At 52.6% G+C, this 24,748-nt stretch overlaps 1 protein-coding gene across 1 annotated transcript; it reads right to left on the bottom strand.

The window, feature by feature from the left end:
• Positions 1–1,340: 1,340 nt before the first annotated feature.
• Positions 1,341–19,758, bottom strand: MAL (mal, T cell differentiation protein). Its single transcript, XM_060168875.1, has 4 exons — positions 19,600–19,758; positions 6,230–6,397; positions 4,893–5,018; positions 1,341–1,554 (listed from the first exon to the last, which is right to left on the bottom strand). The coding sequence occupies exons 1-4, from the start codon at positions 19,690–19,692 to the stop codon at positions 1,480–1,482; spliced, it is 462 nt and encodes a 153-aa protein (XP_060024858.1). The 5' UTR covers positions 19,693–19,758; the 3' UTR covers positions 1,341–1,479.
• Between the last annotated feature and the right edge of the window lie 4,990 nt (positions 19,759–24,748).

Below are 24,748 nucleotides of genomic sequence, written 5' to 3' on the forward strand. Positions count from 1 at the left end.
GTCAACACCTGGTAGCAAATTTTGTTAAACACATGACAAACTTCCTATCATTTCTTAACTTGTATTTTTCAGGATATAGCCCCAATCACCTTTTGCACCTAATAATGTAAAATTTTACCTTAAATTTAAGTGGACTCAGTGAAAGTGGCCTTTTCTGGTACAATTACCCTGGGATAACAGCTCCTGAAGATACCCCTGAGATCCAGTTTAGTCACAGGGTCCCCATGTTGGAAGGGGAGTAACACGTCAACTAGTCAGACCTCTGCTTGAGGCTTCAGTCTTTGCTCTGCATGCCCGCCAGCCAGCAGTCGTGCAGCCTCTGCATCTGCACCTCCACGCTGGAACGTGACCAGCTTTTGAGACACCTGTTCTGGCGTCCCAGCTCTAGAACATCATTACCTTCCTTTAATGAAGGAGCATTTCGTAACGGGAGCGGAGTTTTCAGGATTCCTTACTGAGTGCCCTCCTTCCTAATCATCCTTTCTCCTCCCGACCCAGACATCTCATACCTGAAAGGTAACACTGCCACTTGTCAAACTACTTCCTTTCACACTGTGGCCCGGTCCCCTTTCTCTACAACAGTGTGGTCCAAGGAAATTCTAAAAACAGTTTCTTATCCACGTTCCTAATGGGAATAGAACATGGAAGATACTGCCCAGAACATTTCTGATCAGCTTCATAGAGAGTGAGAAGAAACTTCTGCCCCTGTTTTCTTTTGGCTTAGGATTTTCTAATTTAGCACGGACCCACCCCTCTGTTTTGTAGGAAAAAGAAGGGGCCACCCAGGCTGGTACTTGGTTAGTTTCCAGAGATGGTGAAGCCCTCTGACCTCCCTGGTTCCTGGGGAGGAGGGGATACCCACGGTGGTCTCTCTGAGATGCAGTGGCTGGGCACACGGTCACCTGAACTGCCCTTTGATGCTGCCTCTAGAGATTTGGTCTAAACCAAGGATTCCTCAGAAAGCTGACATGATTGTGTTCTCTATACTGGAGAATTAAAAAAAAACCAAAAACTGAAAAACACCCCCATGAAAGTATTGAACATAAAGGTACTTTATAAAGTATTTCAAAGGTTTATCACATCCCACTGTGGACATCTGCAAACATTTGTTGGGTGAATTTTATTCCCCATGACAGGTAGAATATTCTTGAAGACAGAGAAACTTGCTGCAAGATGGACACTCAAAAGAGCCGGAGGAAAATTCCAGTAGACGGTTCTCACGATCCGGTCCAGGAGTCAGCAGTCCAGTTTTGTGGTCTCTCAGATCACATTCCTCACTTCCCACTCCCACTGCCCCCTTTCAAATAGGAAACGATCTTGGAAAGACAGCTCAGTACTCTGACATGAAGGTATATGGGAGAGTAAACCTCTTTCTTTACCCACTATCAAGAACATTTCTGCATTCTAAAGTGTTATGCTGGAAGGCGGGCCGGTCCGTTAATAACCCTCTTGGTTTTCAGCTAAAGTTCTTCTGCTGCTTTAGGAAGACTTCCATCTGATTAGAGAAAACACTGCATGGACCACGTACAGCAGAGTGACTACGAATGAAAACACCTGAAAGCAAGATAAGTGACAATTAATGGCTGTGCATGGGGAGAGGGAAAGGCATGGGCTGTGCACACTGGGGTCGCCACGTGCATGGCTTGCGATCGACAGTCCTTACGTCTGTGGACTGCCACTGCTTCCCATCACACACGCAGGTATGCTTTCCTGCAGAGCCTAGGTGCGACCCAGAACGCTCTCAGCACAGACTCCAGGTGACCTAATGATATACTGAACTTGGTGTGCAAGGTCAACAATTTGCCGTCACACATCATCATATTGGTACCATCCAACTGGAAACGAGGGTCCTCAGAGACCCTTCAAGTGATGATTGAAGGGCTCTTCATGGAAAACTTCCTGCCTGCACACCGATAAGACCAGAGTCCACCAGCTGTGATCCCAGCGGCCTCGGCTAAGAGAGTCTGAACACATGGGTTTGCCGCCTGGACGTGTTCAGACCCCGACCAGAATTTTATTCTACGATTCTGAATTGCACAAGCATGGGCCAGGGAGCCAGGCCACAGGAAGTGAGGGACTGGGATGGAGAGGAGGGATTTTGAGCTTTTGGCAAAAGGAGGGAGCTTACTGAGAAAGCTACTACTGGGAGCAGAGGCTGGGGAATGCGGCAAAAGGTCACTTTGTGCCCTGTCGAGGCTCTGACCTGCTGCTGTGCGCCTGGGCACCATCTGTCCTATCACCCTGCTCTGGGTGGCCGGCCCTGAGGGCTGCCTGCTCCCAAGCAAATATCTGCACCTGGCTTGTGACCTTGGGTGTAGGGTCAGGAGTTTCTAACCCAGGCATAACATCAGGGCGGCTACACTCCCGTGACTGTTGAAAATTCCCCTAAAACCAGCCGTAACTGTGCCTGCTCTTCCGCTGCCTCCACACCTGGGCGAACCCTCACCCTCACTGCCGGAGGCGGTAAGTAACCTGAGTTATTTAATAACCAAGGTAAGAAAATGTATCTGGGAATCAAATACCCTGTCTGAAGGGAGCAGTCACACACGAGTGAGAAGCCCCTCGAAGACCCCCCTGTGCATCAGGAGGGAGCAGTGTATTGTGTCGGGGACTCCGAGCCCAACGGAGACCCTTGGCAGGAGCACCTCAGAAGTCCCCACGGGAACAGGAAACACTTACTTTAAAGGGGGGTCAAGAAATGGCACACGGAACATGGAGAGCCAGGGCCATGAATGGACATGAACTTAGGCCCTTAAAAACCCCTCTCCCTGAACAGCTGCCATTATTGCCCACCACAGTTAAGATCCAGAAACCTCTAGATTTCTCCAGAAATTTCCAGCTACTCTCAGGCAACTCTCACCAATCCCAGGGATCCCTCTGGTGCAGATTCTCTGCTGCCAGCCGAGGAGAGAGGGACAAGCTCAGCTTTTGAGGCAGGTGAGGAGTCCCAGAGGGGTGAGAGGAGGCCAGATGCTCCCAAAGGCCAGGGGTGTGCGGGAGGTCACATCCCCGGACTGCCGCAGCCCCGCCCCACCCTGAGACCATGGGAGGGGCATGTGGGTGTGGGGCAGGGTCTGGGGTTAAATCCTGAGCGTGTCGTCATGATCCCGTCTCCCATGTGCACGGACACAAACTGATGTTTTGAACAGAAAGGCGTGAGTTTCCATTGAACCGGGCCCATATTTCCCCCGGGGGGCTCCAGCCCAGCGTTTCCGTCCGCTGGCAACATGTGGATTCCTGGTTCCAGCCCTGCTGACTTTGCCTGGGCCTCCTCATGGTTCTCCAGCTCAGCTCCCAGAGACGTGGGGATGTGATCCGTCGTGGCAGGGATAAATAGATGTTGGTACAGTCCTCAGTGGAGCACTAAACAGCACAGAGAACGAACCTCTGCATCCCCACCCAGCAGTGTGGAGGAGCCTCACGAACGGGAGGCGAAGAGAGAGAAGCCAGACACGGGAGAAGGCGCGTCACGCTCATGAGAATGCAAAGCAGGGGAAGTGGAACCTGAGCTGGAAACCAGGCCAGCGCTTATCCTCAGTTCAGGGCCCGGTGACCGCAGCAGGACAAGAAGGGGCTGCTTATCATGTTGTTTCCTAACCTGGATGCTTTGTTACACGGAGGGCTTGTGAACTATGAGTCATGGGTGCATTATGGGAATTCATCAGGTTGTACCCGTGCTTCCAGGTCACCTCCCTGGATGCCTGTTTATGCTGCATTTTGATGGAAAGTAAAAGGGAGAAGTCAGAATAGGGTAGAGCCTGGTAGAGACCAGTGGTTCCCAACTAGATATCTGCCCAGTGGGCAGGTCATTCACTCCCCGCACCTGCGTTGCTCAGTCAAGGGCTGGCCCACTACCCACATTCCATCTACATTTCACTGCTCTCTTCTGCAGTAATTTTACAGAAACGATTGTCAAATGCCTGGCTGATGTCTGTTCAGAGACAAGGCTTCTGGGCTTGGGATGGGGGAGGTGTGTGTGGGTTCTCTTGTGAGGGGGCGATGAAATAGTCATTTGAAGGTGACGGAGGAGGCAGATGACCAGTCTCCCAAGAGAGGGAAGAACACCCAAGGTGCTGCCTGGCTGTGCTCCTGGTTAGGAACCAGCCACCTTGGGAGATGAGCCCACATGGGGGAGGGTCCCACACGGTGGGACATTTGAGGGGATGCCAGGAACCAGGAGGTGGCCATGCTTATGGAACTGGAGAGCGGCTGGGAGCTGAGGGGAGTGTGTGGCTTCCCCAGGGAAGGGGGTGGGCCCCTGGGGACCAGCAGACAGGCTTTGAGGAGCTTTCCCCCAGACCCCTCCCTCTGGGGACAGGAAGGACACCCTCACTAACCCCCTTCCCAAAGCCCAACTGCACCCACCCTGTGGATTTTCTCTCAGCCTCTGCTCTACCCTTCCCAAAGAGAGGCGGGGGTGGCACAGATTTGGCACCTGGGGCGGACATCTCGTGGTGTTTCATCACATTTGACCTTGGGTGACCCTGGGGCAGGTTGTGCATGCTCTTAAGGCCCTAGTTCTCCATCTGTGAAATGGGTATAACGGCACCTCCCTCCTAGCGGTGTCGTGAGGGGTAAGCAAGATTGTTCACAAGGGCCCAAGACAGTGCCAGGCCCCACGGTCGTGTCTCCTCCCGCATCTGCCTCAAAGCCCAACCAGGCTTGGACCCTTGGGCAGTGCAGGCCTGGGCAGTGCAGCACTGACTGATGGCTGAGGGAGTCTGGGGCACATCATTTCCCTTTTCTGAGGCTTTGTTTCTTCAGAAATGAGGAGAAGGTTTATTTTATTCAAAATTTAGTGAACTAAAAAAATGCGGGAGGGCCCGGGCAGCCTTCCACTCAGAACCTTTTCAGTGGGAGCTGTGAACAGGGCAAATTGACTGGGGACTCACCACAGCAGCGATGTTTTCATGGTAATGTTTGTAGGTGAAGCCCACTTGCAGCTCGATGGCGGCCAAAGCTTCCAGGACAGAGGCACCAAAGTAAAACAGGGAGGCGATACAGTGGTAGGCTGCATCCTGCAGGGTGAGAAAAGGCCACTAGACAGGTGGGGCACCCAGATATGGAGATGTGGGGCAGCTGTGGTCCCAGCAGGGCCTGTCCACCCCTCAGATGACGGGGGACCCACCCCAGGACCAGGTCCCCCGTCATCATCTGCTACTCCCTTTGACACCCCCCAACCCAGCCCCCCTCCTCAGAGACATTGATTAACCAGAGCAGCCGAGCTGAGTTATCTCACTGGTTTGGGGCCAGAGTAAGGACTTTGATGGAGGAAGGATACTGCTTTCCCTTGAGGTGGGATCTAGTAAGGGGTGGGGAGTGGCCCTTTGGGATTGGTAGAAATTGGTTCTGGACCTGAGAAGTGTCAGCTGCAGTCACAGTCCCCAGTTCGGGTGTGGCCTTGGTGGCCAATACAGAGTGAGAGGCTCAGGCCATTTTCACTGTTGTGGTGTTGTTAGCTTTTTCTTGGGGGGAGCCAGGGATTGGGGCTCCAGGTATGTTTTAAAAGCAGAAAAGCGCTAGAACAGGTTTTTGAGTAGTTACGATTTGGAGGTGGTTTCTAAGGTCTAGGTTGGAGGCCCTTTGAGACTAAGAGGCCTGGCTAACAGCCCCACCCCCTTCCAGGGGAGGTAAGGGCAGGTGGCCCACGTGTAAGTTTACCCCCTTCATGGGCCTCAAAGCAGAATTCATGTGCAAGAGCGATCATAGGCCTTCCCTCTTCCTGGGCCAAGTCCCTCTCTGGTGACCCTGCTCTAGAAGGTGGTGACTGAGAGCCGGGCAGTGAGCATGGCCTCACGCTGGGCAGCCAGGACCAGCCCCCAGCACCCTGTCCCCTCCCCCGAAATGGAAGCCAGCCCTTCTGGGTGGTGGGAGATGCCAGCTGGCCCCTGGCAGGTGCAGGAGGTACAGGGAGGATTGTTGGGCTGCCGGTTTGCATGAAAAGGGCGTTCACCCGGGAGAAAGCAGAGCAGGCCCACAGAGGATCAGGCGGTGACAGTGACAGTCCGCTTCTGCCTTTCACCTCTGCCCGACCTCCTGCGGCGGGGAGCCCTGGGCTGCTATGGGCAGCTCGGATCTGAGGGCCTGCCCGGCTCAGCCTTGGCGCATGGGTGGGAGACGTGTACGGGGCACCTCACCCAGCACCGGCAAAGCCAACCTACCAGGGGCGACGCTCCGATGCCGCACCCCACCCCACCCCCACCTCAAACATCGCAGGACCGGGACTCACCAGGGTGATCCAGGAAGTTCTGCTGCCGTGGGCACCAATTAGGTACAGGAAGAGCAGTAGAGTGGTGGCTATGAAGCAAGACACAGACGTGAACATGACCCAGCCCTGGATCAGTGGGATGGGCACATGGGACGAGGCAATCAGGATCCACACCAGCCCCCCAAAGACCTGCAGAGGGAGGGAGAGAAGGGGTGAGGGTCAGACTGGGAGAGCCCACACCCTGGCAGGACCAGACCCAGAGGTCACGCTGGGGAACCGGGGGCACTCTATAAATGGTAACTCAGTCAATCCTCACAACATCCCTGGGAGTGTGGTACTGACCCATTTGTGAGATGGGGAAACAGAGGCACCTTTGAATTAAACATTTGTTATCCCCCCCCCAAAAAAAATTGTTATCCCTAGAAAGGACTTAGGCCATCCAGGGTTTTTTAGTAGAAGGGCAAACTCTGAGATTATATCCTTCCTAGTATTTTTTGTAGACAAATATCCTTTTTGTTTCGTTTTGGCCATGCTGCACGGCTTGTGGCCCAAGGCTTGAGCCCGGGGCCATGGCAGTGAGAGCACTGAGTCCTAACCACTGCACCACCAGGAAACTCCCCCAAATATTCTTTCTTTTATAAAATGGTAGTGGCCAGCTGATTCTTTTGGTCTTTACTTGGCAAAACAAATTAGCTGTACTATATCATTAGCATTTAAGAAAAAAACTTGACCTTTAAATCCCCAAGTCCCAGAAGTTCTCTGACTTTTGGAGATGGGGTTGGAGTGGGGAGGGCCCAGGTCAGCCTGGTCTCCTCAGAGGTGGGAGAAGCGTTCCTCCCCCTGTCATTATCCAGAAGACATCCCACTTGGTGTCCTCAGGGTCAGGGAGCCCCATGTTTTCAAGAGAAGCATAAGGACAGACTTGGGGTTCATAATCTCAATGGTATAGTCCGGCTCCCCCTGTGGACAAGGTACAACCCAAGCTGGGATTTCCTGTACTTGTCTTCCATTCTCCTTGTCCCTCTCCATCCCAGTGAAGTCACCTCAGCCTCCTCCACCGACCCCACCCAGAGAAGGACTGGGCTGGGACACGGGTGGAGATAGTCACAGGGTCCAAGGTACTGCAGAGCTTAGCTCCATCCTCCTGAGGGTCTGGGGGCTGAGGACGGGCTGCCCTCCTAGCCCTGCATTCCCTGGGGTGTAAATGCATGTGGTACCCTGACCTTGTCTCCCTGCACCTGCTGCCCACTTGCTGGGTAAGAGATAGCACTTCCCCAGGTGTTCTCTGAGCCTCTTAGCTGAGAAGCTTCAGGAAACCATCACATTTGGGTAGGAAAATCAGTGCAGTGAAGAATCTGGAGTTATCAAAACCAAGTTGGGTCTGATGAATCATATGTGGGCATCTCTGATCAGAAAATTCCTCTACTGATGACTGAGAGGCAGTGGGACACACTTTCCAACTTAAAATAAGTGGAGCAAAATCGATTAAATAAAAATCCTCAGACTGCTGTAGAGTAAGATGTGTGTGTAGACTCATCCATAGTTGCCTTTAGGATCAAACAGATTGCCGGGACTTTTTCATAAGGGACGCTTAACAAAAGGATGTGATCGTGCCGATGGCTGAGACAGACTTGGCTTTAGAAGGCACGAGAGTGTGGCATGGAGAAGAGGGTGGGACGGGCTTGCCCATCTTGGGAGCAGGGTTGCTGGCACGCGGCGTGAGAGGGCCTCTCCACCGCACCCGCTGGAGGATGCTGTAGCCTGTGGTTCCACCGCACCCGCTGGAGGATGCTGTAGCCTGTGGTTCCACCTGTCAGGCCCTGGCTGGAGGATGCTGTAGCCTGTGGTTCCACCTGTCAGGCCCTGGCTGGAGGATGCTGTAGCCTGTGGTTCCACCTGTCAGGCCCTGGCTGGAGGATGCTGTAGCCTGTGGTTCCACCGCACCCGCTGGAGGATGCTGTAGCCTGTGGTTCCACCTGTCAGGCCCTGGCTGGAGGATGCTGTAGCCTGTGGTTCCACCTGTCAGGCCCTGGCTGGAGGATGCTGTAGCCTGTGGTTCCACCTGTCAGGCCCTGGCTGGAGGATGCTGTAGCCTGTGGTTCCACCGCACCCGCTGGAGGATGCTGTAGCCTGTGGTTCCACCGCACCCGCTGGAGGATGCTGTAGCCTGTGGCTCCACCGCACCCGCTGGAGGATGCTGTAGCCTGTGGTTCCACCGCACCCGCTGGAGGATGCTGTAGCCTGTGGTTCCACCTGTCAGGCCCTGGCTGGAGGATGCTGTAGCCTGTGGTTCCACCGCACCCGCTGGAGGATGCTGTAGCCTGTGGTTCCACCGCACCCGCTGGAGGATGCTGTAGCCTGTGGTTCCACCGCACCCGCTGGAGGATGCTGTAGCCTGTGGTTCCACCGCACCCGCTGGAGGATGCTGTAGCCTGTGGTTCCACCGCACCCGCTGGAGGATGCTGTAGCCTGTGGTTCCACCGCACCCGCTGGAGGATGCTGTAGCCTGTGGTTCCACCGCACCCGCTGGAGGATGCTGTAGCCTGTGGTTCCACCTGTCAGGCCCTGGCTGGAGGATGCTGTAGCCTGTGGTTCCACCGCACCCGCTGGAGGATGCTGTAGCCTGTGGTTCCACCTGTCAGGCCCTGGCTGGAGGATGCTGTAGCCTGTGGTTCCACCTGTCAGGCCCTGGCTGGAGGATGCTGTAGCCTGTGGTTCCACCTGTCAGGCCCTGGCTGGAGGATGCTGTAGCCTGTGGTTCCACCTGTCGGGCCCTGGCTTCCTCCACTGTAAATGGCACCTGGCAGCTCACTCCGCACGTTGCCGGCTGGTGCGAACCGCCTGAAACTGCGGGCATGAGTGTGAAGCTTCTGGCCCTGTGCCCCCTCACCACCCAATAGCAGAGGGAAGTCTGCTCACCCAGGATGCCGGCAGCCCAGTGCAGACAGTTGTAGAGTCAGCCAGTGACAGCGCAGGACGATTGGGCAAGGCAGTCCCGACTGGGACACGGCCCTAACTGAGTCTTGAAGGGAGAGGTGGACTTAGGCCAGAAGGTCAGGACGAGGCTTTTCAGGGGAGGAAAGGGTACATGCCAAGCCCAAAGGATGCTGCAGCAGCAGTGAGGGCTTGGGAAGGCCGTGAGTTGGCACGAGGTTGGGGAACAAGGAGGGGCAGGGAGTGCAGCTTGAGGAAGGGTGACCTTCACACAGGACTGATCGTTGGGCCACCTCAAAGGCGTGCCAGGCCCTGCTCAGTGGAAAGCCGAGATTCAGCATGAATCACGGGGCAAAGCCAGTGCCTGCCTCACTCCACCTACAAAGTTTGCAGAGAGCAAACAGAGCAAGTACAGCACCCACACCTAGGAGATAAGGCATCCCAGGCAGGGAGCGTCCACTGCACCCTGGCCTCAGAGCCCTACTGGCCAAATATTTGTCAAGAGCAAAGGGGTAGGTGAGGGTTCAAGCACTTCCCTTCCTAAAGAGAACCCGGAGGGGCTCCCAGCTCTCAGGAAGCACGCTGAGAGGCCATCGTTTTGACACATCAGTTACACAGGTGGAGGCATGGCCCCAGTTTCCGTTCATCTCCGTCAACAGGCCAGATTCCCACCACCCTCACCTGCGCCCAGGTCACCGTCTTGCATAACATCTCTTAGCTGAGTGGCCCGAGAGTCACCAGACTTGAGCTCGCTCTCTGGGTCCCAGATCCCCACGCTAGAAAACGGGGGTGGGGCCTGGACTAGGGCTCAGTGGTCCTCAGCCCTCACTCTGCACTGGAATCGCCTGGGTCACCTCGAAAACCCCAGTGCCCAGGTCTCATGCCAAGGAGAGAAGCAGAGTGATAGGACAAGAAGCAAACATCCCAGGCTCTTTGCCAAAGGCTTTGGAGTATGTTTCCAAAACACAAGCGGTCCATGGATGGAGTTTTGGTAACTCCTGTCAAACAAGGAGAAATGGTTCCTGTCTCCAACGTCAGCAATGCCGGCCAAGAGGCCTCTCCAGTTCCTCACTGGCTCTGATACAAAGTTTCCTTTCCTCTCCTTCAGCCTCCATCCCTGTCTTGCTCTGAACGTGAGAGTCGCTCGTCCTTGGGTGTCCTCTAGACACGGGGACACAGCCTCAGTATCCATGAATGGGGTGGAGCTGGGGATCTGAGGCCTCTACCCACCCTGGTGTTTCAGGCCTGGAAGCCGCCCATCTTTCATTCAGTGTGCCTGTGGAGGCTGAGCAGAGGTGAAGTTCTGTAAGAACCGAGGATATCGTACAAATCCAGACAAAAAATTTCCAAAGACTTAAAAAAGTTTTAATCTGCGGTCTACCCGATCACATGATTTTTGTGAAAACAATTTCCTCAGGAGATGGTCTTGGGGAAGGTCTCACGTGAACTCAAGAGTAGGTTCTTTCTTTTCTTTTCTGAATTAATCCAGAGGAGGCAGGCCAGGGTGGTTAAGGGTGTAGGCTTCAGAATTACTGAATCTGAATCAGCTCTGCCACATTTTGCTGGGTCACTGGTTGTCTCTGGGCAGGTTACTTCCTCTCTGGTCCCTATCTGAAAAATAGTGATAGCAGTAGTGCCCACCCAATGGGACCGGGGTGAAATGAGTTTATATCTACAGGTGCCTGGCACACGGCGAGTGCTCTAAGTACTTGCTGTCATAACTGTCGTACGATGGGGCGAAGCCGCTCCTGTAACCACGTGAAAACCCCAGTAGGTCAAGATCTCAACTTGCACAATTATCCCCCCCCAGACCTTGTGGGGACCCAGAATTTTAAAATAACTTCAGAAGCATCAAAAAGAGAAAAACCTAAAATCTCTCAGAAATCAAAAGCTGAGGAAAATGTGTCTGCCTCTGCCGAAGGGAACACAAAGGACATAAAAATATGCGAAAGCCTTCCTTCCAACAATGAGCTCCGGTTACAGAAGTGGGAAAAGGACTCCTCCGGCACATTCTTGAGATTGGTAGAGTGTCTGCATTGCTTGTGCGGGGCTGAGAGCTCTGGGTCCACAATTGTCCAGTGTTTTTGCGGCAGGACTTGGATCATTGAGTTCAAGGCAGAAGAATCGCTCAAATTCTCTGAATATTTTTCTGGGGCTCATTTTACTCTGTCAGGGTCACCACAAGCAGGCAGTCTTCCCATAACAAGGCAAGACGTGACCCAAGGAGGACGTCCACGCGGGGCTGTTCACACACACACCCGGTAGTAAGTCCCTCGGGGCCCAGTGTCAGAATTCCCAAGCTCCGAGGGCACGGTGTGGTCTTGAAGGGCACATGTATGTGAACAGGAGCTTGTGCCCTGAACTCTTGAGAAGGAAACTGGCCACAGAACACAGGTGGCGCACCCAGCCCTGAGCAGTCCTGCTACTTCGGTCAGGTGGGCAAAAACCACCTCCCCAGGAGGGAGAAGAGAGATGGACACACCAATGAGACTTGTCCCGGCTGCCGAGAGCTCCGAGCCCTTAGGTGCTCTCCCAAGGCCACCAGGAAGAGCAACTCCAGTTTGTGTTTCTGGAAGTGTCTCTATCCACTGAACTCTTTTGGCAGTCAGGGGTCACTGCAATGCTGGGAGGGCCTATGCAGGTGACTTGGCCAGTAGAGTAACGGTGTTCCAGGAGAAGCAGCAGTCCCAGCTCTGAGCCTTGGTTGACTAAAACAAGCAGTCGTTCCGTGAGGTAGAGCAGAGGGCGTTTTCTTGTGCGTGTGTGTCTGGAGGCCGAGCTACTGCAGGGAAGGGGATAGGCACCAGGTCAAGAGGACTCAAGCACCAGGCAGCAGGAGAGTATAGAGAGAGGGAGGTCGGAGCACTGAAATCTTCCCCAAGACCCACGAAAAGGGGTCTGAGGGGGAGGCTGGGGGCTCTTCCTGTTCTGAAAAGCAGAGACAGCAGGAAGCAAACACTAGTTCTCATATGAGCCCCACCACCCTTGTACGGAGGAATTAGGCTCCCAGCAAGTAAGGAAAGCCTTCCTTCACCTGCTCACTTACTCAGCCACCCATTCATTCATTCATTCACGTATGCATTTAACAGATACTGAGAGGAAATGGCAGCACTGGGGGCAGGTATGTCCAGGGAGACAGACTTTATTCAAAGACACACTAGTAAATGGAGCCCATCTCGCCCGTCCTGGCCTCTCTCCTCCAGTCTTGCTGCCGAGTCCCACTCAAGCAGCTCTGGGGCCACCAAGGGCAGAGGCAGGTCCTGGCGAGTGTCAGGGCCCCAGTGAGGGTGACCAGCTGAACACCTCTGCCAAGGAGAGGGAAAGAGCCCAGAAATTTGCACAGCGTCCTCTCCTTGGACCGCATGGAGGTATCTGGGGCAGGTCAGAGATTCTCTCTGTGGGGACCCTCTCCCCCTGTCTGACCTCTGAGTCTATTCCCATGGTGAACGCCAGGAATGCCGCTGAGGCTTCGTGACTCAGTTTACCTATGCCAGGTGCTCTGCCCTCCTGGTCCCATTGTCAGCAGGCTCCTTCCTTCTGGGGAACCATCATTACATGACCCTCCCAATATAGACTTAGATAATGTCCCTTTAATCTGAGGGTGAGACCAGGACTCAGGGGACCTTGAGTCTGTTTGTGAAGAGGAGGATAGAGGTCTGGGATTCAAAAAGACAGGGTGTGGGTTCACGTCTGTAGTTGATATTAACAGGGTGAGCGTGGACTGGGAAGTGGCCCCCCGTCCAGGCCTGAGTCCCTCTTCCCTCAGGTGAGTACCCACCCCCCCTCTCTCCATAGCACTGGTCATTAGCATGCGGGGGTACTTCTCCCCCTTCCCCCCTGTCCCTCTCTTTCTGCCCCCTCCCCTCCCAGCCTGACTGTATTCTAATAGGAACCAAGGCTCCAGTGTAGAATTTCAGGTCAGCTGAGACTGGCCGTGTGGCCCTTTTTCTCACTGCACATGCACATCAATGTGTGATGGCTGGTGCCAAGGCTTTTCTTTTAGTTCCTACATGTATGTTCCAGGTCCTAGGACCTTGGTGTATTAAAATGATTCAACACAAGGGTTGTTTTGCCCCAGCGTGAACAGAGTATTTTTCACATGGTGGGAGGGACAGAGAATCAAGGCCACTACATTACCCTAGGAAGTAGTTATGCCACTAGAAGCTACCCATCCAGAAGCTACCAGGAACCACGGCCTCCCACCAGAATGCAGAAGACAGGTCAGAGCCTCACAATGCAGAAAGTACCAGGGCCCTGCTGCGTGCTCTGAGGAATAATCTGGAACCCGTGAGGAGTTGGCCCACACCTCCCCAAGGCATCAGTGCTTCAGGGACCAGGGCTGTCATTCACCTGCTGTCCTCACATTCATGAGCATCCGGAGAGAGCACCTGCTGGGGCCTCTCATCAGTGCCTGACCCTGGTGGCCTCTGGTCCAAAGCACCAAGTCCAGGGACCTATACTTGAGAGCCAAGAAGAAGCGCAACTGGGCTTGTATCAGGCGTGGAAGCCAGGGCTCAGCACGGAATCCAGGGGGAGTCAGTCCCCAGCCCCCATCCAGGTCCAGACTGGCTGGCCCCATCCTGCCTGGAGGCAGGCCCCAGGTGGCCCAGTTCCCATGCCCAGCCCTTCCCTCAGATAAAGTGTCCTGAGTCCAGAGCAAAGCCAAGCTATTCCTTGGGTAAAGAAGATGTAGTACATATATACAATAGAATACTACATAGCCATTAAAAAGAACAAAATAATGCCATTTGCAGCAACATGGATGCAACTAGAGATTGTCATACTAAGTGAAGTAAGTCAGAAAGAGAAAGACAAATACCATATGATGTCACTTACATGTGGAATCTAAAATAGGGCACAAATGAACCGATCTACAAAGCAGAAAAAGACTTATAGACATAAAGAATAGACCTGTGGTTGCCAAGGGGGAGGAAGGGAGAGGGATGGACTGGGAACTTGGGGTTGGTAGATGCAAACCATTACATTTAGAATGGATAGACCACGAGGTCCTACCATATAGCACAGGAAACTATACCCAGTCTCCTGGGATGAACCATAATGGAAAAGAATATTTTAAAAAAGAATGTCTGTATGTGTATAACTGAGTCACTTTGCTGTACAGCAGAGATTGGCCCAACGTAAATCAACTATCCTTCAATTAAAAAAAAAAAAAAAAAACAAAAAACACAAGCTATTCCTAAGGCTCTGCAGAACCAGCCTTGGCTGGCAGCACAGCACACGTCCCCAACGCGCCCTGGCAGCCAGCATGGAGGGAGTGGGTACAACAGCCATCCTTTGTCCTGGCCTGACTTGAGTGTGAGCTGTGCCTTGCAGGGGCATCTGGAACCCGCCTACTCTCTTCTGAAAGCACTCGGACAGAGAGGGGGGCCCATCTGCGTCGAGTTGCGGGTGACCTATGGAAAGCGTAAAAGCAATCTTTTTCAAGGCAGCTTGGTTGTGACGACATACGCATGAGGATCCTGGAGCTGAGCTGCATCATCACGCTTAGCGGTTTCCAGAGAACAGCTCAGTCACTGACTTCGGATCAAAGCAGGCCTCCCATTCTTGAAAACCTGGAAAAGTCACTTCTCAGCTCCAAGGACAAACCCCTGAGAGACCTCTACCTGTAATTCTTCCCCTCCCTTTAGAGAAGAGGAAAGGAGAAAACCCAGCAGTACCCTTACCTCCTTCTGAACAGCTCCAGGGAGGGGCCTGCAACACGAGGAGAGACACAGGGCCAGGAGTCAGTGGGCACAGCCAGGGAAGTGAGGCTCTGCCACCGTCCTGCGCTGGCAGCAGGGCCGGCCCGCACTCTCTGGTGACTGTAGGAGAGGTCCCTGGCTGGGGCAGCAGGACTGTTTCCCCAGGAGCGGAGAGGGTGCTTCCGCCAAGCCCAGGAGAACCTCAGGGCACCTGGCTTCTTGCCCAAGCCTTTCACTGAGAGCCATCTCCAGTATCGTGTCGCCCATTTAACGTTGAGGGGTAGACTGGCCTCCCGTCGACCACTCCAAACCTAGCTGGATGATGCGGGCCGTGCAGTGCTTATCAAATGCAGATTCTTGGGCCGGCCCAGGACCTAGTGACTCAGGACCTCCAGGGTGTTTTTGACAATAAGGCCTAGGCAGCTGTGAGCTCCCCAGTGGCTCCGAGCTGTCCCTTCACTCCCTTGGGGGGAGAAGAGGGAACCAGGCCTTGCCCAGGGCTGCCAGGTGGGCAGTGGGGTCCCTTCAGCTGTAAACGGAAGTTCATCGTGGGTGTTTGGGTGAATGCAGGAACCTGCGAGAGCTCTGCTGTCACTGCAAGAAGTACCACTGGAGACGGAGGTACCAGGCGAGCTGCCTCCCCTCCCTGAGCCTCAGTTTCCCCCCACCTCTTGAAAACTATGTTTCTGTGATTCCACATCTCTCATCTCCTAGGGGTCCTCATGCTGCCTTCCCAGTGTAGCCAGAACGTGGACCACCCGTCAGAAAAGTGCTTTGTCATCCTGCCCCCCCCGCCCCCCCAGTCCCAGGATTTCTCTGGTCACTCTCAAATAATAAAAAGTCCCCAGTCACTTTGGGTCCTAGAAGCAGTCTCATTTCAGTAACTACTATGTCCAGTTCACTGTAAGAATCGACACTGCCAGCTGATTCCGGGTGGCTTCCAACTCCCACCCCCGCCCCCCAAAGGGCACACTCTGAGGTGCGCACACTCTTTCCAAAGAAATGTTCTCTCAAGGTCCAGCAATTCTATCAGCGGCTCCATCTCTAGCAGGCTGGGGAAGAGGCAGTTGGGTTAAAGATTATTACATAACCTGTTTTCAGGTATCCCCTTCACAAGTTTCGAAAGGGAGGCGTCTCTCCCGGCACTTGGGGAGACCAGAGCTGGCCAGAGCTGAGACAAAAAACATCGTATGTTAACATCCCATTTTCTGAACATGTCCCAAGTGTCCCGAAGCCCCTGGCTTAGAGGGAAGACGAGGATGGGGAGACAGAGCCTTGGCTCCAAAAGGAAAAATGTCCTTGGGTGGCAGTGTGGGAACAGACCAGAAGCAAAGCCCTAGGCGGAGTTGTTGTGGGAGGGGGAACACTGGGCGTTCCACCTGCACCTGAATGGGGGTACACCTGTGACCCCACCACCTGCAACAGTGGCATGGCCTCTGCGGCTCTGGGGTGCTCACGGGGGCAGGGTCACACCACCTGATTGGGCCTGCCTTCCCCTTCCCGTGAAGACCCTGCAACTCTCAGAAGTCAGGAGCTCAGAGGTAGGGGTGCAGGGCCAGAGTTGAGCTGCCCTGCGCCAGCCCGAGCTACCAGCCTTCCTGCTCTGTGGGCATGTCTTGGGAGCTGGGCAGAGCTCCACCCTCAGTCCTGGAGGCTGAAAGTTTGGCATCTGCACCTCCCAGGCTATTGGGAGGTCAGGCATGAGAATACAGCCTGGGAGTAATCAACGACTCGCTGGACCACAGAGTTAAAAAATAATCAAGCATTTCACACCCTCTGGACTAGCAGAAAATTACAAAGTCTGACTCTACCAAGTGTGGCAGGATGAGGAACAATGGAGACTTTCATAAGCCGCTGGTGGGGTCAGGAAGTTATACAATATGGGGACCCTCTTTACGAAAGCACGCAGAGTGAGTCAGAGTCTTGGAAGGGTCCTGAGCAAGCGGGGTCCTGAGCTTAATTAAGCTTCATCAGCTTCCTGGAAACTTCACTGCTGGCTGTGTACGTTGTAACCCTTTTGGACATCAGTGTGCTAACATTTGGGAAAACAAGGGTGTGCATTCCCTATGACCCAGCAAGTCAAATCTCTGTGTGTTCCCGCAAGAAATTCCCAAAAGTAAAGAGGCAAATACAAGGATGTTCTTTGGCAGTTCCATCTGCGCTATCAAAATGCAACACATTGGAAATTGCCCAAGTGTCCATCAATAGAAGACTGAATAAACAGTGTCAACACGTATAAAGCTCAGAACAAGGTTGCATGAAAAGCATGTTGCAGAAGGATGTGTACGGGGTGACAGTACTTTCAGAAAGCGAGAAAAAATATAAAACCACACCGTGTGTAGTCATGGGTAGTCAGGTGTGCAGTAAAGGTCTAATCTTGAACACACATTCAGCCCAGGGGTCGTCCTGAGGCTGGAGGGAGGAGAGATAAGGTAAGATCATAGCAAAATACCCAGGGGGCTTAGATGTCATCTGAAAGCCCTATTTCCTTAATACTGAGAGTAAATAAGGCAAAATATTAAGATTTGACAAAGTTGAGTTTAATTACATGGATGCCTATTAAGGTATATATACTTTTCTGTCATTTTTGAAATAGTTCTTACTTAAAAAAATTTGATTTGAAGTTGGTACAACAGAAAATTAACCATTTAAAATGGACCAGTTGGATGGCATTTAATACACTCACGATGTCGTGCAACCATCACCGCTAACTCCAAAACCTTTTCATCACCCTGGAAGAAAAGCCCATACCCATTAAGCTGCTCCCAGTTTCCCTCTCCTCTCAGCCCCTGGCAAACCACCAATCTGTGTCCTGTCTCTATAGACTTACCCATTCTGGACATTTCAGATAAATGCAGTCATACGCTACGTAAACTTTTGTGCCTGGCTTCTTTTACTTAGAGCAGTGTTTCAGTGTTTATCAACCTGTATCAGTACTTCATTCCTTTCTGCAGCTGAATAATATTCTGTTGCATGGAATATTACAGTTTGCTTATCCATTCACCCGTTGATGGGACATTTGGGCTGTTTCCACCTGTTGATTATTGTGCCACACATGTTCATGTACCTGTTCAGGTCAGGGCAAGAGGAGGAGGGTGTGCTAGAGTCTTTTGCATGAAGCCCGATTAACACACTTAAAAAAATATATATTTATTTATTTGACCATGCCGTGTGGCTTGCGGGATCTTAGTTCCCCAGCCAGGGATTGAACCCGGGCCCCTGGCAGTGGAAGCACAGAGTCCTAACCACCGGACTGCCAGGGAATTCTCAACACACTTTCTTATGATTCTTGTTATAATGCTCCCCAAACAGCTACAAAGGCAGAGTAAAAAACTCATTAGGGCAACTCAAGAGATACGAGCAAGTCATTTTGTTGCTTAAAAATCTCTCTGCCCCATCTCACCTCTAGCCATCATCACTTACAGTCACCAAATGCTGCCTTTGTCAATACGGCAGCCTCTGAAGAAACCACCTATTACTCATTTTCAGGCTAAGTGCGACTGGAAGCGCAGAGATGAGCCATTTGGGGAAGGAATGTTCCAGTGACTGCAAGCCCCTTCCACGCTGGGCCTGGGTGTCCCTACCTATAAATGGTGTGGCTCAGCTTAGAGTTGCCCAGCTTGTCTCCTAGATGTCACTTCCTTGATATGGTACCATCAAGCAAACTTAACACCCCGCTTCCCTTTCCCCCAACCCTCCATGGATGACAGAACCTGATCCCTTTGTTGTTCACACCCTCCCTGACCGTCAGGAGATAAGAAGCTGGGGTCCCGTTTTTAAACAGGCTTGGACATTTTCTTTTCCAGCTGACTCTCCAGGCAGCCACTTCTGCGGTGGGGACGCAGGGAAAGGAGTCTCGGAGCCCGTGGAATGGCACCCACAGAAGAAATACCGCACCCGCTCCCCCCACCCCCTTAGGTGAGGCCCTGGGGCCCTGGGGAGTTTAGGCTGAAGGCAGGTCTGAAGCCTCCCGGCAGTGAGCACTTTACAGGAGCCCAGAGGAGGAAGTGCTTTCCTGCAGCCGTGCGAGGCTGTGCGGCTCCAGTGTAAGGAGGGACCAGCCGCGGTGCAGAGGTCTACAGACTGCTCAAAGTCAGCCAAGGCCGGGGACGGCTCTCACAGGTCCCTCTCCCCTCGCACACCCCACACTGGGCACCATGGCTGTGGCGGAGCAAACGACAATGTGTTTTATTAGTTCCAGATCAAAGTTGTCGCAAGTACCTTCACCAGAGACGTTCAAGAGAAAATAATCCGGATTCGGCTCCTCCTATGACACCAACCCAATCTCCACAGTTCGCTTGGTAATCCTCAGGTTTCTTTTGATGATTTTTAAATTTTGAAGCAAAATACTAACCCTGGAAAGAGCTGGGCCCCTCTACAGGGACGTCGCTCTCCAATAAGGGCTTCCTCTGCTCGGCCCATGGGAGACAGGTCGGGAGCGCAGCATCGAAACCGGCGCGCAAAGAGTGGACCGGGGCCGGCTTCGGGTATCTGACCCGTGTTGCGAGTTCGTTTTTTCCACCTAAGTCTTGGAGACGGTTTCCCCATGGCCGTTAGCTAGAAGGGGCCAAAGTATTACTGCGGGGTGGGCGTGCGGGAGAGTCTTTCCTCCCCGGGCCCGGCTACCGAGGCTCAGGGACCCTCGCTGCTTGCGGATCAGTCGGCGCGCTGTGCGGATCCCCCAGGAGAGCGCGCGGCACGACCCATCCCATCCCGCCCTCCCCGGCGCGGGCGCGGGGCGCGCCAGCCACTCACAAACTCGAAGATGAAGAGCAGGTCCGGCAAGGTGATGAAGACCGCGAAGCCGCTAGGCAGGCTGCTGCCACCCGACGCCGCTGAGGGGGCCATGCTGGTGGGCTGGCGACGGCCTCGGAACAGGACGCGCGCAGCTCTGGCTCTGCGCTGAGCGCTCGCTTGCCCGGCGGAGCTCAGTGGCCAGGGCGCCCCCGCGCGCGGGTTAAGAGCAGGGGCGCCCCTGACGAAGAGGGAGGAGCCCCGGCCGCCGCCCAGCCCCCGCCCTAGACTGAGGGGCACCCCAAGGGACCTGCCCAGCGCCAAGGGCGCAGCCCTGAACCACCCCGAGGTTGGGGCGGGAGTTTGACTCCTGATTCCCACGTCTGGGCGCCACCTCCCACCCGGAGCCAAAGCTACCGCGGTCAGGCGCTTCGCACACTTCGCACACTTTGCACTCTGCAGGTGATCGCCATTTCTTAAGAATGATCACCATCAACCACTATTCCCCCCAAACTCTCCACCGTGGCACCCCTCGGGTCACCACCGCTCGAATGTTCTGTTGGAGCTCTTTCATCTTTCTGCTGGGTTAGTTAATACGCGTGACCTCTGGGTCCAGGCTCATCGTGAGACCAGTTCCCTGCCCTGCAGAGGCGGTGCTGAGACCAGCTCCGGCCACCCATTCCTTCTCCCTGCACCCTCAGAGCCCGGAGCCCGGAACGCTGCACCCCGGTCCGCATCACTCTGTGGTGGAGCTGCTGGGCGATGGATTAAGGACAGTCACAGCTGCCTTGGACCTTGGAGGGTGGAGGGGAGCCAGCATTGCTGAGGGCCTACTAAGTGTCCAGCACTGCCATAGGCTCTTTGCACACATGACCTCATTTAATCCCACAGAGCCTTTCCAGTAGGTGTCACCCCACCTACAGGCTCAGAGTGGGGAAGGAACATGCCCAGGCCACATGGAGGGCAACTGGGCCTCTTGACTCTAGAAGGCAGACTGTCCCACTGCCTCCGTGCCCCCTGCATAAAATCCACACACTTGAAAACTATATCTGTGAGTCTGCTTCTTTTATGTGATATTCAATAGTTTGTTGTATTTTTTAAATTTCACATATAAGTGATATCAACAGTATTTGTCTTTCTCTGTCTGACTTATTTCATTTAGCATGTCTTCCAAGTCCGTCCATGTTGCTGCAAATGGCAAAATTTTATTCTTTTATATGGCTGAGTAGTATTCCATTGTGTGTGTGTGTGTGTGTGTGTGTGTGTGTGTGTGTATCTCACATCTTCTTTATCCATTCTCTGTTGATGGACAATCATGTTGCTTCTATATCTTGGCAATTGTAAATAATGCTGCTATGAACATTGGGGTGCATGTATCTTTTCAAATGAGTGGTTTAGTTATACACAGGAGTAGTGTCAGATGGTAGTTCTATTTTAGTATTTTGAGAAACCTCCATACTGTTTTCCAAAGTGGCTGCACCAATTTACCTTCCCACCAACTGTGTATGGGCTTTCCCTTTTCTCCACATCCTCACCAACATGGATTGGAAGAATTAATATTGTTAAAATGACCATACTACCCAAGGCAATCTAAAGATTCAGTGCAACGCCTAGTAAAATACCAATGGCATTTTTTGCAGAACTAGAACAAATAATTTTAAATTTTGTATGGAAACACAATAGACCCTGAATAGCCAAAACAATCTTGAGAAAGAACAGAGCTGGAACAATCATACTCCCTGACTTCAGACTATACTACAAAGCTACAGTCATCAAAACAGTATGGTACTGGCACAAAAACAGACACATAAATCAATGGAACAGAATAGAGAGCCCAGAAAGAAACTCACACACTTATGTTCAATTAATCTATGACAAAGGAGGAAAGAATATACAATGGAGAAAAGACAGTCTTTTCAATAGTGGTGCAGGGAAAACTAGACAGCCACACATAAAAGAATGAAATTAGGAGGGAGGGAGACGCAAGAGGGAAGAGATATGGGAACATATGTATATGTATAACTGATTCACTTTGTTATAAAGCAGAAACTAACACACCCTTGTAAAGCAATTATAGCCCAATAAAGATGTTAAAAAAAAAAAGAATGAAATTAGAACATTCTCTAACACCATATACAAAACTAAACTCAAAATGGATTAAAGACCTAAATGTAAGATAGGAAACCATAAAACTCCTAGAGGAAAACATAGCCAAAATATTCTTTGAAATAAATTGTCGCAATATTTTTTGGATCTGTCTCCTAAAGCAAAGGACATAAAAGCAAAAATAAACAAATAGGACCTTAGTAATAAAACTTAAATGCTTTTGCACAACAAAGACAACAACTGACAAATGAAAAGACAACCTACTGAATGAGAAAAATATTTGCAAATTATATGACCGACAGGAGTTAATATCCAACATATATAAACAGCTAATATAACTTAAAAAAATAAATAAATAAACCGATTTAAAAATGGGTAGAAGAACTGAATATACATTTTTCCAAAGAGGAAATGCCTACGGCCAAGGGACATGAAAAGATGCTGGTCACTAATCCAGGAAATGAAAATCAAAACCATGGTGATATGTCACCTCATACCTTTCAGAATGACTGTCATCAAAAGGAACACATAGAACAAATGTTGGCAAGGATGTGGATCCCTGCCTTTTTGAAGCTTACTCTCGGGAAAGGAGAGAGAGAGATCAATCAAACACTGCATGATAAATGTGTGAAGGGTTTGGTGCTGGGAGGAGACTGCAGGGATCCTCAGGGGCACCCAGCAGCCCAGCCTGGCTTGGCCTAGGGGTGGAGGGAGCTTGTGGGAGGAAGTGACCCTTGAGCGAGTGTGCAGTGGTTAACTAGAGGGAGAAGGAGGCCTTCCCTACAGAGGAACAGCAGGCACGGGCCCTGGAGGATGGTCAGGCCCTGCTCCACATGCTGCAAGGGCTGCAGGATACATAAGGGAATCCCTGATAGGGGTCAGAGCCACTGTGCTGGAGGAGAAGGGAGAAGAGCCATGGACGTCTAGGGCAGAAGGAAATAGGCACAGACGGTGGGTTCTGGGAGAAGAAGACAGGACAGAGGCTGATAGGGGAGTCTGTGCAGGAAGAGGGAGGCAGGGTGCACCTGGAAGGGTCCTGGAGGCTGGAAAGTCTTTGATCTCTGTGGGGAGCAGGGTGGCTCCTGGGGCAGAGCTGGAGAGCCCAAGGGCAGGCTGGGCTCAGAGGAAAGGGGCAGAATCTAAAGAGTATTAAGCATACTTCAAGCTTAGTAATTTCCCCCTGTTCAGCCCTGAGAATAATCAGGTTCATGCTCTCTGCCCCAGAGAGGGGTAGGGACCCTGCCACTCTGCAGGAGAGCTCACTGCCTGCCCAGTGAGTTACACCTAGAGTTTGGCCCAAGTTGCCCAGGACATCAGGAAGCATCAGATGCACAGAGAGGGCTGGGCCAGTGGGTCCCCTGGATGCAGACTCACTACTCAAGCTGTGCAGGTTGGGGCTTGCAGGCTGCTCCCTGTTAAGCATGTCCTTTCCAGGTTTCACTTACAGCACCTCTCAAATAGCCTTTGCCATGCAGCATGCTACTAAGACTTCGAAGAATTGCTGAGAAAGCACTAGAATTTAGCAGGTGCATCCCGGAACAGGATCCCGGAAAGGCCCTTGATCCTGGGCCTTTCACTCTCAGACTCAGGCTTCCTCCGAAGGCCTCCGCATGGGAACTGACCCCCTGTTGGATGACCAGGAACCCACCTTTTAGAGAAGCCACTTGCCTCCAGGTGTTGAGAAACCTTTACCCTCCCACCCACTGTACCAGCGGGACCTTTCTCGTTATCTTTTCTCCGCATTTGTTTTCTTTTGGAAAAAATACACTTAAACTTAGAAAACATAGAAAGGAAAATTGTACTAATACTCCCTGATTCTCCCAAATCAAGGCACCTATTTTCAGCTCTGCATGTTACCTTTTAGAAGTCATGAAGGGGCAGACTTGCTACCTCTCTGAGCTTCTGTTTCCACCTGGTGACTTGTCCATTCATTCAACCTAAAATGTACCCTCAAAGTGCCACGCCCAAGCTGTCTGAGCACAAGTGACCAGGCTGGAGAGGGAGGTATATGTGGGAGCCTGGGTAGCGGAGGTGAGGCCATTGTACCTGGGAGCATTCCAGGTGGCAGCAATGACGGCCTTTGACAAGGCCATTGTGAGTTCTCCTCCAGGGAAGAGAGGGGCTTCCAGCAGGTGCCCATGTTTCTTCAGTTCTTGGAAGACTTGGTCAGTGCAAAGCACTTGGGACAGAGCCTAAAGAAACAGGGGTCCAGGGACCAGCCCATAGTTCTCTGAATCAGCGTAGGGACCCTCGATATCTGGGACAGCATGAATTCAGAAAATACAATAAAACTATAGAAAACCTCAACCAAGCGGAATTTGAAACTTGGTGCAGAAGCACGGCACGTCCTTATGAAGAGTAGTAGGAACTTGCTAATTCACCTTTCGGTGCTCAGTACTTACCACAGTGCCTGGTACATGTGAAGGGTGATGAGTGTTTGTTGAAGGACAGGGAGAAAGGGTGGGGAGAAGGAGGGACAGAAAGAGGGAGGGAAATATTAAGCGTGCAGGCAGGTTTCTGGAAGCCCAGGAACATTCAGCTTCCACAGGGGCTGTGTCCCACTGGTTTCCTGAACTTGCCAGGACGTGTGTCCTTTGGGTGAATTGATTGCCATCACTGTAAACAGACTGGCTTTTCCAGATGTGGGGAACAGAAAGGAGGAAGAGCTCTTGGCTGCTCTAGGTCTTGGTCTCTGACTCGGAGCAGCTAAGCCCTTGCAAGGAAGGGAGGGCGCCTGTCGCTGCTTCACCTGGATGACAGAGAAGGCTCCAGAGAGCTGCACCCAGAAGCGTGCAGGACACAGCCTGGCTGAACCGGGTGGACGGGGCCACAGCCCCTGGGGACGAGGCCTGGCCCTCATCTGACCAGCCCAGCTGTTTTGGGCAGCAGTCGTGACTGGGCAGAGCAGCCATTGCATCATGGGAGGTGCTTCAGACCCCAACTTAAACATCAGAAGGACCCGAATCCTGACCTTACCAGGTTCTCTGAGACACGACATCCCCTCCCCACCTCTGGTCAGTCAATGGGAGAGAGCAACTCTGTGGGAAAGGACAGCCCATTCTCA

The sequence above is a fragment of the Lagenorhynchus albirostris genome, chromosome 13 (assembly GCF_949774975.1).
Source record: "Lagenorhynchus albirostris chromosome 13, mLagAlb1.1, whole genome shotgun sequence".
Classification (NCBI taxonomy): Eukaryota; Metazoa; Chordata; class Mammalia; order Artiodactyla; family Delphinidae; genus Lagenorhynchus; species Lagenorhynchus albirostris.